This window comes from Vulpes vulpes, chromosome 15, assembly GCF_048418805.1.
Source record: "Vulpes vulpes isolate BD-2025 chromosome 15, VulVul3, whole genome shotgun sequence".
In the NCBI taxonomy this organism is placed as follows: domain Eukaryota; kingdom Metazoa; phylum Chordata; class Mammalia; order Carnivora; family Canidae; genus Vulpes; species Vulpes vulpes.
In genome coordinates this window covers 48,554,414-48,569,893 of record NC_132794.1, presented here as the reverse complement: position 1 = coordinate 48,569,893, position 15,480 = coordinate 48,554,414, and the positions used below count along the sequence as shown (strand labels likewise).

Below are 15,480 nucleotides of genomic sequence, written 5' to 3'. Positions count from 1 at the left end.
ATAAGCCTTTTCCGTATTAATAAAACCAATCTAAAAGTCTAGAAATAGGGATCCCTGGGTGGCGCAGCGGTTTAGTGCCTGCCTTTGGCCCAGGGAGTGATCCTGGAGACCCGGGATCAAATCCCACGTCGGGCTCCCGGTGCATGGAGCCTGCTTCTCCCTCTGCCTATGTCTCTGCCTCTCTCTCTCTCTCTCTCTCTCTCTCTGTGACTATCATAAATAAATGAAAATTTAAAAAATAAATAAATAAAATAAATAAAAAATAAAAGTCTGGAAATAACTAACTAGAGTTCAGTTCATCTACTATCATGTGATCAGGAAGAGTTATCAAAAACAGAAAAAAGGTAAGACAGACATTAAGAGTAGGAATAATAAATTCTACTTTTCTCTGATTTTCACGACTTCCACATCTGTACCTACTGGCCAAGTACCAAGGCACAGGCCTTTTTAAAACATATATACTATCCTACTTACCAATTGGTCTTTTTGCCGGGACAAATGCCTTCAGATTCTTCCCAGGGCGATTTGTTGTAGCGCCAGAGGAGGATGCCATTTTGCAATTGGATGTTGAAGGCAACAGGGTACGTGGTTTCCTGGATGCAGCCACCTTGGCATTGGATGCTACCTTGGAGATGACAGTACTGAGGGTTGAGAGGTCCAGGACTGAGGGTCGCAACCTGCCTGTGATATAAGCAGCTAGCCTATTGGCTGGATGCAATGCCCCCATCTGTCCCAATAGCAACTTAGCCTGCGGGTAACTCTTACCATTAACCTGAAACAAGTGGCAAAGAGAAATTCTGTAAAGATAAAATTCTCTTGCTAACTTATCTCCCTTGACAGGGGTTTCATTTTTACAAGGTTTTAAAAGTCTACTTTTTAGATTTCATGGGGAAAGAAATGGACTTTTTCCATTTGATATATAATCTAAGTATTAGAAGGTGGGGAAAAAAAAGCTGCCATCTGATATTCTGAACTAATCTTATCTTCAGTTTGGTAGTTTGGAAACAATCTTAGGAACCCATCATATCTGCCCCTAGATATGTGATAGATACAGTCAAATCTAAGAAATCATCCAACAGTTTTACTTAGTAAGTAATTTTTGTTAAACTATGAACAATCATCGCAAAAAATGAGTAACTATGTTCCACAGAATCTCTCTGACAAAACCAAAGAGGTATAATGAAGCCCTCTCAAGAGTCCTGCCCTTTCAAGCATCCTTCATACTTTGAAAAACATATGGTGAATCTACTTTTAAGTCATAAGAAAGCCACTGTCGTAACATCCTAAGCCAGAAGGTCCCCTCAGTTTTCAAAAAACTTAACTTTGAAGATACTGTCATCTCTCGGACAAAATTCAAGCTCAAGATAAATGCTAGGAGAAACTCAATTATAACTTTAGAAACAAAAAAAAAAAAAAATAACTTTAGAAACAATCACTGAAGCATCAGAAGAAAGTGATCAATAAATGAGGTAAAAGATTTTTCTTTACTCCCTGACTACAAGTGAACCCATGATTATTCCCAGAGAGATCAAGAATACCTACCTCTGCCTTGAGTTTGATATAAAGAATGTGATCTTTCCATACTAAAGGAAAGTTTACTATAGTTTTTCACAACAGTCTCTGGAGGTCTAGGTCAGATATCCCTATCTGCTCCTTTGGGACCTGCTCTGAAGACTATTTAACAGCTTTCCCAAAGCCTACATTATAGTGGCCTGACTGCTTATGCAAGTTCACATTTTATGGTGGCTTTCTGAGTCCTAGACAGGAAAACACAAATTTCTATTCCTGTATCTCAGAGGGTCAAGTCTCTGTTCTCAAAGTATCAATCAATAAATGAAGTAAGAAGAAAACACTGTTCTCATTAAGAGTTTAAGAAATATCAACAGAACCAGTTATAAAGCACCATCAAGAATAAACTGCAATAAAAAGTTTTTAATTAAGTAGTTGTCAGATTAATGGGACAGTCCACAGCCCAGAGAAGTGATGAAGCTAGTAAAGTCAAGTAACCTTAGCAAAAATGTCAGACACTGCTACCTATTTGCTACCCTATTTGCTACTAAAAGAGGAAATCTTTTAATTATCGTTACATTTTAATTCAAAACTTCTTTCAAAAGATTTTCTAGATGCCAGTGTAATTATACTAATATAGCCTGCCTGAATTACTAAACAGCAAGGATATATTTGCACTATGACAATGATTTTATTAGCAAAAACCCTACAATGGACCAAATAGTGAACTGTGGGGCTCAATTTTTTTAAATTTTATACATGTAACACCTTATAAATATACACTGCTATCTTAAAATCAATTTCACCTTGTTTTGTTTTGAAAGCTATATGCTAATAATAACCCCAAGAACGAGACTGAACTCCTTAGTATCCTTGTTTAGTTGTCAAAGTATTACTAGAGCCCAAGTAATAAAATTTTAAGAGTAGGAACTTTCTGAGAAGACCAGAAATAAAATAAGCTAATATAGGACTCTACATTTCCGTTTGTAAATGTGTCAAAAATTCACTCTAGGTAGCGCATCTAAACTAGGCCTATTACAAAGAGATGGTTTTGTCACCCAGTTCCCAGGAAATGTGAAGATAAATTATATAAGGCCCACAAAGGGCTCTGAAAAATCAAGATGTTATCTAAGGAGATAAAGGTGCTACATCCAGATTAAAGATAATTCTCACCTGGATAAGCCCAGATGTGCTTGAACTGGGTTTACGTTTATAGGCCACAAGCTTCCCTGCAGGAGAAAGCCCTGCATAAAAAGGCAGACCTTTGCCTCCATGTAATCTCTCCCTCACTGAATCCAGGGCATCTGTCTGCACAGGAGAGATATCATCCATTTTCCCAGGGGATAATGGACCATCAGGAGTCTCTGATCCAGATTTCTCAGCCATATCATCTTGATCTTGGCATGATGGCATAGATATTTTCACACGAGAAGAATAAACAGGAGGGTTCTTCTCACCCCGGCTCTTTCGCTGAGAAGCCAACTCAATGATGAAGCTGCCCACCTTAAGTGACTGTGGCATGCTGCTATTGATGTGCTGGGATAAGATGCTCAAAATCTTGTTCCGATCCTCCTCCCAGTTGCAGTCTGAGATGATTTCTATCAGTTTGGTGGGACCACCTGGTGACCTCTGATGCACATAGGAGGTAGAGGATTCCCCTTCATTGCAGGAAGACTTCCAGCTTTTTTCTGATAAGGAATTGAAAGATATTCCTGCATCACAGCATTTTGTACTGAACTTCAAAAGATTTTTATTTTCCCTAGATTCTCAAAGAAGTGCCAAGGGCACAGAAATTGAGCAGTTGCCCAGTGTCTGAATCCCAGGTACTTCCAGTGGTAATTTAACTCTCACAATCTGGGGCTTTCCAAGAAAAATATTCCAGAGAACCAGACTACAATAGGATAACCTGTTGTCTGGAGTCCCTAATAAAAAGGGAGTCCTACCTTAAGACTGCTCTAAAAAGCCATGACTATTATATAAGAAGGTGTTATCTTGCAAACAAAGCATACCTACAACCAAGGTTAAGATGTGATATAGTTTAGTGCTCTGCTATCCATACAGGAAAAGCAAGGACATATGCAACATGCTTTGTGGCACGTGATGGTAGAGTCAATCCTAAAGGACAGTAAGAGAGAATACTATGGTTTTAAAAAGAAAGTGTTCTATTTCTAGTTTCTACTGCAAATACTTCTGTATTACTTCTGTGACTCTGGATAGGACTGCTCCACTTCTACATTATGTATCGGTCATTTAGAGCTCATCAGGTATTTATATTCATGGCAGCTTGTTAATTGGATGTCTGTTTCACTAGATACCTAGATTTCTACAGTATAGTCTCCCAACCAATGTGCTAATTACAAGTATGTCAGGATACAGATACCCTCAGCCTTCAAGGTGGTTGTGTTCTCAGACAGGTTCCCTTCACCCTAGCAGCCTCCTCCATATACTTCAGTATGCTACAGAAACATTTATCACTTTTTGTGTGTATTAAGCCATTTTAAAGGGGGGGAGTTGGGGAGTCCCTGGGTGGCTCAGTTAAGTGTCCCACTCTTGATTTCATCTCAGGTCATGGTCTCGGGGTCCTGGGATCAAGCCCCACATCAAGCTCCACACTCAACTGGGAGTCTGCTTGAGGATTCTCTCTCTCCCTCTCCCTCGGCCCCCTGCTTGCACACTCTAAAACTAAATACATCTTTCAAGAGAGAGAGAATCACTAACCTTACCCTAAACATCTCTTGTAATAACATGGTGTATCAACATAAGTGAATTTTATTTCTTAGGAGTGATAAACAGACCAAGTAATAGGAAAAGACTTCTCTATCATCTCTATTTTTAGCAGAAGCTTAAAAAGGGGTAGGTAAAAATGTTTTGGGGTGTGTGTGCCCCCCATAATTACTATTAAATGATTTAAGACTTAATTTTCAAACAGACCTTGTGATTTATCAGAATCATCCTCTAGGTCACAGGTGATTGGTTTCAAGGGCTGCTGTTCAGAGTCAGGCTCCTAAAGAAGGGAGTAATACAAATACTTCAATACGTAATTATTATCAAGAGAGACTAGGACATAAACATTAAATCTCTCAAAGAAGCCTAAAACAGCAAAGAAACTTGTCAACATCTTCACATCTGCACGCATAGCTGCCTTACTATTATATAACCCTTGGCAAAAACAAGTGGCCTTGCTCTCTAATGTCCTTGACAGTAACTGAGTCACCAAGAAAAAAATTTACACCAGTGTATTCTAGTAAAGAAGGAAAGGTATTTGATGTTTAATGGAATGAGCTCCAGTTAATTTGAAAATTCACCAATACAGATACAAATCCTAATAATCACAAATAAATGATTTAATAAAAAGTAGAAATGTGGGGATCCCTGGGTGGCTCAGCGGTTTAGCGCCTGCCTTCAGCCCAGGGTGTGATTCTGGAGTCCCGGGATCGAGTCCCGCGTCGGGGTCCCTGCATGGAGCCTGCTTGTCCCTCTGCCTGTGTCTCTGCCTCTCTCTCTGTGTCTCTCATGAATGAATAAATAAAATCTTAAAAAAAAATAGCAGAAATGCTTAAACTTTTAAAAATTATTTCAGCTTCAGAAAGAATAATACTTTAAATAACCTTAAAGGACTATTCTCTAGAATAGGTATGCTGAGAAACAAATTGATACACACAGCATGTAAGATTTCTCTGCCCCACAAGAATCACTCCAAATTATTCTGATAGTAATGTAAATTTTAACACCAGCAACAGAGTAATGGGAGGTTAAAAAGAAAAATTATGCAATTAAGTAAATCACCTTTACACTACAGTTCTCAGGATTAGACTGACATGAGCCCTGCTGCTGAAATGATGGGGACAGTGATGGTGACGGTTGTCTCTGTTCCTCTTTTTTTCGTTCATATACGCGAACTCGGGCACAAGTCATCATACTTTCAAAGTACAAGTAGACTGGATCCTTGTCCTCTTCCCGAATCTGTAAATTTCATACAACAAAACATTCCATATATTGGGGAAAAAAACATCCTAGACTCAAAAGAAAAAGGATGTTTAATCTTTATTTCTATTACAACATTTGAAATTTTAAACGCAAACTTTAACAAGTACAGTTAATATATGCTGAATCTTGGGCAGTCAAAAAGGATCTGGTTCTCTATCAAGAAATCTCAGATCACATTAGAGCAGTGCTTCTCAATTTATCTGCAATGAGGATACACTTAATAACCAATCCAACAAAGACCAATCCTTTTTTAAAATAAGTTTTCAGAAAAATGAAAGACATGTAAAATACAAGTCCAAGTTGCTTAGTATTAGATTTAATACACAAAAAACTATTCTATCAAGTTGCTATAAAAAGTTTCTAAATATTTACTCTCATTTTCTATATTTATTTCACAGCCTTATAACAAATAGTTTTGGATCAGCACAAAGACCACATTGAATGGCACTGCACTAAAGCATCTTTCTTCAAGAAGACTGAAGAATGAGATGGACTTAATCAGAAATGCTTCAGCTCTTAAAAGAAGTATCAGCTTTTATCAATCAGCCTTCACAGTCATCAACTTATTTAAATCCTTTACTGTTACTGTATATAAAGAAATCAGTTGTAAAAAGAGGAGTTACTTCCTAAAACTTTCCTTAATGCTTTCCTACTAATACTCAATATTCCACACCATGGGAATAAGTATCTTTAAAAGACCTTTGCTAGTCATGTTTAAAAACAAAAACACAACTTTATATGCTCTTCCTGAAGAAAGATTTGGCTATCCTTAAGAATTACTACTATTCACTCTACTTTTATGACATTTCTAAAGTGTCAGCAATTAAGATGATTAAATAAGAGTGATGTTTACAGACAGGTTACTTAAAAACAAAATGATTCACAGAATATATACCAAAACTCTGACTGAAACCCATTATCTCTCCAAATGATTTCTGTAGCTTGCAACAAAAGATGAAACTCTGGGCTTACCACAGGATTGGGTTTAGGAGTATATGCTCTGGCAGGCTTAATTCCAGTGAGCACTTTGCCCTTCACAGTAGTAGGTAAAACTTCTGGCTGAGGCAACAACAACGGCTTCATAGGCTCAATGACGGAAGGCGTTGGGATATAAACTGGCTCTGGATCTACTTCACCTTCTACTTTCACCCATAATGGGTAATGTCGAACAGGCTGTTCAGGCTCTGTTTCACATATAGCTTAATAAAAAGAAGGAGAAGATTTTAAGTGCCTTTAGCACTACCAAAACAAAATGTGCTCCCTTACAGAGAGCAATAACTCATTAAAACAATCTAGCAGATGCCCCCTAAAAAAACTTTAGTTGCCATCAAACACCTTGATTTATCAATTATTTGTTGAATATCTATCGTAAGTCAGATACTGTTTTAGGCACTAGAGGGAAAACAGCTATGAATAAAACAAAGTCCTTGCCCTTAAAGGGTTTATAATCTAGTAGGAAGAAACAAAATTAACATTTAATATCAAGTAATGCTAAGTGTCACATAGAAAAATATATCAAGGTAAGGGATGCAGAGTTAATAGGAAATATTTAGCGTGATCAGAAAAGTCTTCCCTAGTTTCCTGGAAAGATAATTATTCAATACTACACTTTTTAATTTTACAAATAAAACAAGTATTGGGAAGCCTGGGTGGCTCAGTGGTTGAGCATCTGCCTTTGGCTCAGGGTGTGATCCTGGAGTCCAGGGATTGAGTCCCACATCAGGTTCCCTGCATGGAGCCTGCTTCTCCCTCTGCTTATGTCTCTGCCTGTGTGTGTGTGTGTGTGTGTGTGTGTCTCATGAATAAATAGTCTTTAAAAAAAAAAGTATCTATTGAACCTTACTATGTACCTATTTTAAACACTTAATTTACCTCATTTAACTGTCACAATAGCCCTTGAGACATTATTATCCCCATTTTGCAGAAGCTGAGATTCAGAAGTCAAACAATAAGAGGCAGAACCAGGATCAAACTCAATCTGGCTCCAGAGACACAGCAGTTACTGTTGCCCCCTGATGACAAAAACGTATTCAAAAAACAGCCTGAACTCAGCATAGGAACAAAATGTATTAATGGAAAAGCAATGAAACCAGAGATGAAATCATACTATCAAGGTCTACACAAAGTAAAAAAAGTATTATTCATCAAATTAAATGGAAGATCTAGGTTAAGAGGAAGCTGGCTTTATTCTCGAAGCAAACTGCCTATTCCCATAAAGCAGACAGCTGAAGAGAAAACAAAGATTGTATTTTACATTTTAATGGTCCTCAGGATGAAGCCAGTTCTAAGTCTAAAATCCAAAATCCCTGCCTAGGTCAACTAAAATATGACTGAGCAGCATTTACATTTAATTCAAACAATTGGCTCAATCTTTCATAACAAAGCTGAATCAGAACTGCAACCTGATTTCATAAAGTATATTTGCTTTGAATATTAAGACTCCACTAAAACCCAACTTTATCTAAAGGGTTCCTAAGACTAACATCAATCAGAGCATAAGCACAAAATGCTGAATAAATATCTGAAGATTAAAATAAGGAGGAAAAACTCTTCAGAGAGAAAGTACCTGACCCAATAATTCTGCTAGTTAGCAGTCTTTGTGTAGGCAGACAGGGTTAGGGATGGGGGGGTGGGGGGTGGGGTAGGAAGGCCCGTCATAGCTTTTTTAAGCTAAGAGAAGTTCTTTTAAGGCCCTCAGTCATTTCGTGATCTATGTCCTACCCACACTACTTGCCCAAGCACAATTCTGCAGAACTTCCTAGGTGTTAGAATTATATATTAAAAAAAAAAAAAACAAAAAACAAAAACCTCCACAGTTAGGAATTTTAACACAACAGAAGGAACGCAAAAACTAAGTCTCTACCAGACCAGGAATTAGCCTAACCCTATCAGAGACAATAAATCAATGATAAAGTTCCCAATGCTGTTTCAAAAGTAAACAATGACCTAACACACATTCTTTACTCATTTTTGCAGGATTCAAACCTTTTTGAGCACTCCAACTGTGGACTAACTGAAACAGAGAACTGATGGTGCCAACCCTTGCTGGACTTATCGCTTCAATCAAATAGGACCTGGATTCTGTCAACCTAGGATGACTTTTGTCCCAATTCTATACGGAACTCTTTGTCAAGCCCCTTCACAAATGAGCATGTGCCCTTAGCTTAAAACTTCCACAATTTTGTTGTTCCTGTTGACACTGCTTTAGGAAATAGTCCTGGTATTCTCTTTACTTGTTGCAAGTAAAACCCTTCCTTTCTTTTCTTCGGCTTGCTTGTGTTTTTTGGCTAGATAACCAAAAGTGTCAAACTCAATTTCAAGTAGTATCCATCGTCCAACTTTTATAACCTAGTTCATTTATTCACATGATTCACAAAGGCTTCTAACACCCTAGTATTCACAGATTTCTTTTTTTTTTTTTAAACCACAGTTCTTTTTAATCTCTGCATCAGAAATGCAAGAGGACACATTATTTTAATGTTTACGAAAAATATTGACAAAAATCCCTGCCTTTCAGGAGCTTACGTTTAAGTTGGGGGAAGAGGGCAAAACAGGCAATAAACAAGACAAATACAGAAAATACATTGGATTATGGTAAGTGCTTATAAAGAAAAAAAAAAAGCAGAGACAGGAAATAAGTAGCATAGTGAGCATGTTTGACTATGCATTTTGAGGAGAGAGCGTCACATTTTTAAAAGGGTAACCAGAGGTGCCTTCACATGGAGGTGGGTATTAACAGAGGTTCTACCACTCTTGATAAAACTTTATTGTCTAGTGTTGCTAATTATTTCATAAACATATTAATTCTATGACAAAAGTAAAACTGCCTTCAAGATAAACACTACAGCCTGTGACCTCTTTCAATCATCTTTAAGGCTTTTCTAAGCCTCCAAAAGTTAAGGATTGCACTAAGTAAAAGTCCCTTTTCCACTTTTTCTTTTGAAAATAACAGGCTACAAAAAAAAAAAAAAGAAAGAAAAGAAAATAACAGGCTACAAAACACACAGTACAATACTTCAAAAGAAAACCTCTTAAAATATTTTAAGACATCTTAATCACTCATAGGAAATCAAAGACAACTCTAAAGTTTCAACTGTTGATAAATGGAAAAATGGTGTTCCAGTAAATAGGGGAGTTCATAAAAGGAGCTGATTGGGAAGGGTAGAGTTCAGTTCTCTTTAGGGCATGTAAGACTGAAATGCCAGCAACATAATCAAATAGGGGACACGATATAAATCAGAACTGTCAGGGTACCTGGCTGGCTCAGATGGCAGAACATGCAACTCTTAATCTCCGTGTAAGGGGTTTGAGCCCCACGTTGGATGTAGAGCTTACTTAAATGAAAATATAAAAACTTAAAAACAAAATCAGAACTGTCATTGTCCGGGACTACATCTGAAGCCATGAAAATGGACAGACTCCACACAAAGGCAAGAACAAACCAATTCCTTATACTTCATTAGCCCACTGTCCACTTTGATTCCTTTACACTGCTAGGGATGGATCCAAGATACAGCACTTCCCTGTTCCCCTTCACAATATATAGTAGGATCCTCCTACTCTTCACCTGAAATCCAGGGGTAAAAAAAAAAGCTACCAAAGGCAGAATTAAGGGGGAGAAACAGAATAGCACATATTCACAGAAGCCAAGAACAGAAACTTGTTTCAAGAAGAGTGGTATCCCCTTTTTTCTATTTAAATTCTTCCCAATATTACCTCACCAAAGTTCTCTAGCATTATCACTGCCTTCTGGGTTCTCAATAAGCCTATGGCATATTTGTAATTGTGGAACTTAAAATTACAATAAATAGGAGCACCTGGGTGGCTCAGTCGTTTAAGTGTCAGACTTCGGCCCTAGTCATGATCCCAGGATCCAGGGATCAAGCCTTGAATTCAGCCCCCTGCTCAGCAGGGAGCCTGCTTCTCCCTCTCCCTTCCTCTCCCCCATCCCCTGCTTATGATCTCTCTTCTTCTCTAATAAATAAAAATCTTTTTAAAAATTACAGTAAATACATATCTATACATTTCCCACATACCTGTTTTGTGAAACTGAGTGTAATCTCTTAGAGATGGACTTCATTTTAATTGTCTTTATCTTACCTCCTATCACTCTTAGCAGGGTCCATAGCAGTTACTCCAGAAATGAATAGTGTTAGACAAAGAAGTCTTAGAAAACTGCTATGCTAATAATCTGCATAGTATATTCCACTCTCTCCCATTTTTGTATGCATTTTAAGCCTTTTTATTGTGAAATGTAATATTCAGTAAGTGCAAAAACAATACACACACACAAACTCAAAATATATAAACAAGTACATACCTATGTAAATACTACACAGGTCAAGAAATGAAATACTGCCATCACTACACAGGTCAAGAAATGAAATACTTTCATCAACCCCAGGAGCCCTTGAATGCTCTTTCTCAATCACATTTCTTTCTCACAAGAGAAATCACTTAAATGATAACTACCTCTACACATTCCTTTTTTAAAGCCAAAATACATACCCCTAAATATCATGGCTTAATTTTGCCTGATTTTGAAATTTATATAAATGTAACCATAGAAATATACTATTTTGCTTACATTTCCTCTTCACTCAACATTGTATTTGTAAATTTATGCTGTTGCACTTACCTAAATAATTCATTTATTTTTACTGTGATGTACTCTAATTATTCATAGTACTGCTTATTCAATTTGTTATTAGTTAAATCAATTTACATTTCTATCAGCAGTGTATGAGTTCCAATTTATCAACATTTGATATTACCATAAAATTTTAATTATAACCATTCTGGCAAGCATGCAGTGGAATCTTGCTGTGGACTTTGTACTTCTCGGACTACGAATGAAGATGTTCGACATCCCCCACCCCCCCTTCATGAAATACATCTCAAAGTCTTGCCCATTTTTTATGGGACTGGTTTTTTTTGTTTTCGTTTTTAATTTTTATTTATTTATGATAGTCACACAGAGAGAGAGAGAGAGAGAGAGAGAGAGAGAGAGAGAGAGAGAGAGAGGCAGAGACACAGGCAGAGGGAGAAGCAGGCTTCATGCCGGGAGCCCGACGTGGGCCTAGATCCCGGGTCTCCAGGATCAGGCCCTGGGCAGAAGGCGGTGCTAAACCGCTAAGCCACCTGGGCTGCCCCTGGGACTGTTTAATTCTGATTAATTTATAGGCCTCTCTACATGTTCTAGATATAGATTCTTAGATGTTGCAGATATCTGTTGTCTCACTGTGGTGTACATTTTCACTTGCTTCATGTGTTAACGAAATTTCTCATTTTAACTTGTAAGGATTATTTTCTTCTGTCATGCTTAAAAAATCTTTACCTAATACGAAATCATATGTATATTCTTGTATGTTATCTTCTGAAAGTTTATTATTCAGCTTTCCACAATTAGGCCTATAATCTCATAGAAATTATTTCTATGTATAATGAGGAATAAGTCAAGTTTCACTCTTTCCCATGTGAATATTAACCACAGTTTAAGATTATCCCTTCTGGGATGCCTGAGTGGTTCAGTGGTTGAGCATCTTGCCTTTGGTTCAAGTCGTGATAAGATATCATCCCTTCCATATTCCTCTGCAATATTCCTCCAATTAAGTGCCCATATATGTCTGAATCCATTCTACTGACCTATTTACTTTATACTCAAGCCCATATCACCCTGTATTACATGTGGTCATTTTATAAGTTTTGACATCCAATACAGCAAATTCTCCCACCTTCTCACTATTCAAGATTGCCCTATTTCTAGGTCCTTTGCATTTCCAAATAAATTTTAGAATTAGATTTTGAAGTTTCACATAAAAAGCCGTCAAGATTCTGATTAGGACTGCAATGAAATTACAAATTAAAATGAAACATGACACCTTTAGTAAAATATTGAGTCTTACTTGCTTCCCCAATCAAGAATTGCTCCCAAACAAAAATGGATGTTGAGAGAATTCCAGGAAGATAAAAGAACAGGTAGCACCTGGAAATCCATTCATAAACAACAAATGCACCAGCAGAATCTGCCTAATATAACTATTTTGGAATTATGGAGTCAAAGGCTTGCTTACAAATTCCAAGGAAGACTTGGGACAGTAAAATGGCCATTGACTGTGGTCAATTTCAGCTTTCAGCACAACAGTAGCTGCCCAATCCCCATCCTCCAGTCACCAGGCAGGTAGCTGTGTGTGTGTATATGTTCCAGAAGTAGCTTGTAGCTTGTGGGAGCCAGGCAAAAAGGGTTCTGTCCTCCAAAACATCAGAGATCTCTGACTGCTAGCTGCTTCTAATCAAAGGTGCAAAGAGGTAGGCAGTCATTTTTGTTGCACCTCCCCCAACTACTGCAAGCCCTTCTTCCTGTCTTAAGCGACTTCCAAGGAATTCCGAAGGCCAACACCCTTCATTCCCTTCAATTTTTTACTTTTTCCCCTCTCAAGACCCAGATATTAAAGATGAGGATATTCAAAACCAAATGACTATGCATGAAAACAAAAAGGCTCAAAGACCAGAAAACAGACCAAGGTGATCTTTAACAGAGACTACCTAGGATAAAATAAAAATAAAAATAAAATAATAAAAATAAAAATAAAAATAATATAATAAAAATAAAAATAAAAATAAAAATAAAATAAAATAAAATAAAATAAAATAAAATAAAATAAAATAAAATAAAATAAAATAAAATAAAATAATAAAATAAAATAAAACAAAACTCTGGGGAAGGAGAATTTGATTTCCAGAGTTACAAATTATTAGATTCAAATGTCCACTGTTCCACAAAACACAAAAGGCATAGAAAGAAAGAATAAAGTATGGCCCATTCAAAGAAAGAAAAAAAAAAAAAAAAAACTAACAAACTGTCCCTGAAAAAGAGCCACTGGTAGATATACCAGATAAAGACTTTTTAAAAAAAATGTCTTAAACATATGCTCAAAGAAATAAAGATGTGAAGAAAGTCAAGAAACTCACCTATGAACAAAATGGAAGTATCAGTAAAGAGAGAAAACTTGAAAAGAAACCAAAATCCAACCCTGAACTGAAAAGGACAGTAACTAAAATGAAAAAGTCACCAGGAGGATTTAAAGGCAGATTTGAACAGGGATAAGAAATAAGCAGGGACACCTGTGTGGCTCAGTGGTTGAGCGCCTGCCTCTGGCCCAGGGTGTGATCCTGGAGTCCCTGGATGGAGTCCCACATTGGGCTCCCAGCATGGAGCCGGTTTCTCCCTCTGCCTATGTCTCTGCCTCTCTTTCTGTGTCTCTCATGAATAAATAAATAAAACCTTAAAAAAAATCAATGAACTTGAAGAGGAGACTATGAAAATAATGATCTAAGGAAAAAATATGAAAGACATTAAAGAAAAACAGTGCCTAAGGGACCTATGGCACACAAGAGGACCAACATACACACATGATGGGAGATCTAGAAAGAGAAGAGAAAAAGAATGGGGCAGCACAGTAACTATTTGAAATAATAATGGCTGAAAACTTCTCATATTTGAAGACAGACATAAATATAACATCCAAACAGCTAAACAAACTCCAAGATGAACTCAAAGAAACCCACACTGAGACACATTATAATCAAATTTTCTAAAGAGAAAGATATGGAGGGAACTTTGAAAGCAGCAAGAGAAAAACAAAAGGGATCCTTAACAATATGAGATTACTCCTTGGAAATTTTGGGAGCCAGCAGACAGTGGACAAACATATTCAGAACACTAAAAACAAAAACAGAAACAAAAACAAACAAAAAACAACAACAAAGAAACCATCAACTAAAAATCCTACATGTCTGGCAACACAACTGTTTAATTTAAAAATTTAAATTCTCAGATAAAAACTGATGTTCATGACCAGTAAACCTACTTGCAAGAAATGTTCACAAAGCAGTTCTTCAAGATGAAATGAAAGGATGCAAGACAACATAAAGCCGTATCAAAAAAGAAAAATCTTACTAAAATTAAACACATTAAGAAAATATAAAAGTTAGTATTACTGTAACAATGATTTGTAACTGTACTTTGTTTCCTACAGGACTTGAGACTAATTTTTTTTTAATTTTATGTGTTTATTCATGAGACAGAGAGAGAGAGAGGCAGAGACACAGGCAGAGGGAGAAGCAGGCTCTATGCAGGAAGCCTGACATGGGACTCGATCCCGGGTCTCCAGGATCATGCCCTGGGCTAAAGGCAGCACTAAACCACTGGGCCACCAGGGCTGCCCCAAGAGACTAATTTAAAGGAAAAAAAATCCATTATTAGTGTAAAAGCTGCTATTACTTTAACTTTGGTTTATACCTCCAAATTTTGTTTTCTAAATAATTTAAATGGTTAATACATTTTTTTTTAAGTTTTAGTTTATCTTTTCAAGCATGCAATGTATAAAGTTGTAAAACTGTGACATCAATAACTGAAAGGAGTAGAGATGGAGTTGTAAAGGGGAGTTTTTTTAATGTTATTGACGTTAAATAACATAAAAATCAACTTATAAATTTAGGATGTTAAACATAATCCCATGGCAACCAAAGAAAATAGTTCCAGAACACACATTAAAGGAAATGAGAAAAGAACTTAAACAATTCACTACAAAACACTAAAAATACCTACTAAACACAAAAGACAATAAATAATGCAGGAAATAAGGACCAAAAAAGGCTTCAAGGCATATATAGAATATACAATGAAAAAGGAAAAGAAAAACACAATAACAGAAGTTCCTCCTGTCATTATCTTAAATGTAAATGGTTTAAATTCTCCCATTAAAGACAGATTAGAAGAACTGATGAAAACACATGATCTAATTATACCTTGTCTACACAAGACTCATTTAAGATCCAAAGACACAAACATGCTGAAAGTGAAAGGCTAGGAAAAGATATTCCCTAAAAATAATAATCAAAAGAGAGTAGGAGTGGCTACACTAGTATCAGACAAAATAAGTATTAAGCCAAAAAGGTTGGGGCACGCGGGTAGCTCAGTGG

The 15,480-nt window shown here is 36.8% G+C and overlaps 1 protein-coding gene across 35 annotated transcripts in view; it reads right to left on the bottom strand.

The window, feature by feature from the left end:
* MGA (MAX dimerization protein MGA) overlaps nucleotides 1-15,480 on the bottom strand; it is a 177,067-nt gene that overhangs the window by 25,578 nt on the left and 136,009 nt on the right. For 13 of the 35 annotated variants that reach the window (XM_072738327.1, XM_072738331.1, XM_072738341.1 and 10 more), the window contains exons 10-14: nucleotides 6,469-6,695; nucleotides 5,296-5,472; nucleotides 4,441-4,513; nucleotides 2,683-3,197; nucleotides 475-772 (exon numbers count right to left, since the gene is read on the bottom strand). In XM_072738327.1, the coding sequence (XP_072594428.1) occupies nucleotides 475-772; nucleotides 2,683-3,197; nucleotides 4,441-4,513; nucleotides 5,296-5,472; nucleotides 6,469-6,695 (1,290 nt within the window). The remainder of the gene's footprint in view (nucleotides 1-474; nucleotides 773-2,682; nucleotides 3,198-4,440; nucleotides 4,514-5,295; nucleotides 5,473-6,468; nucleotides 6,696-15,480) is intronic. The other 22 variants (XM_072738334.1, XM_072738336.1, XM_072738346.1 and 19 more) reach the window with 3 other exon arrangements.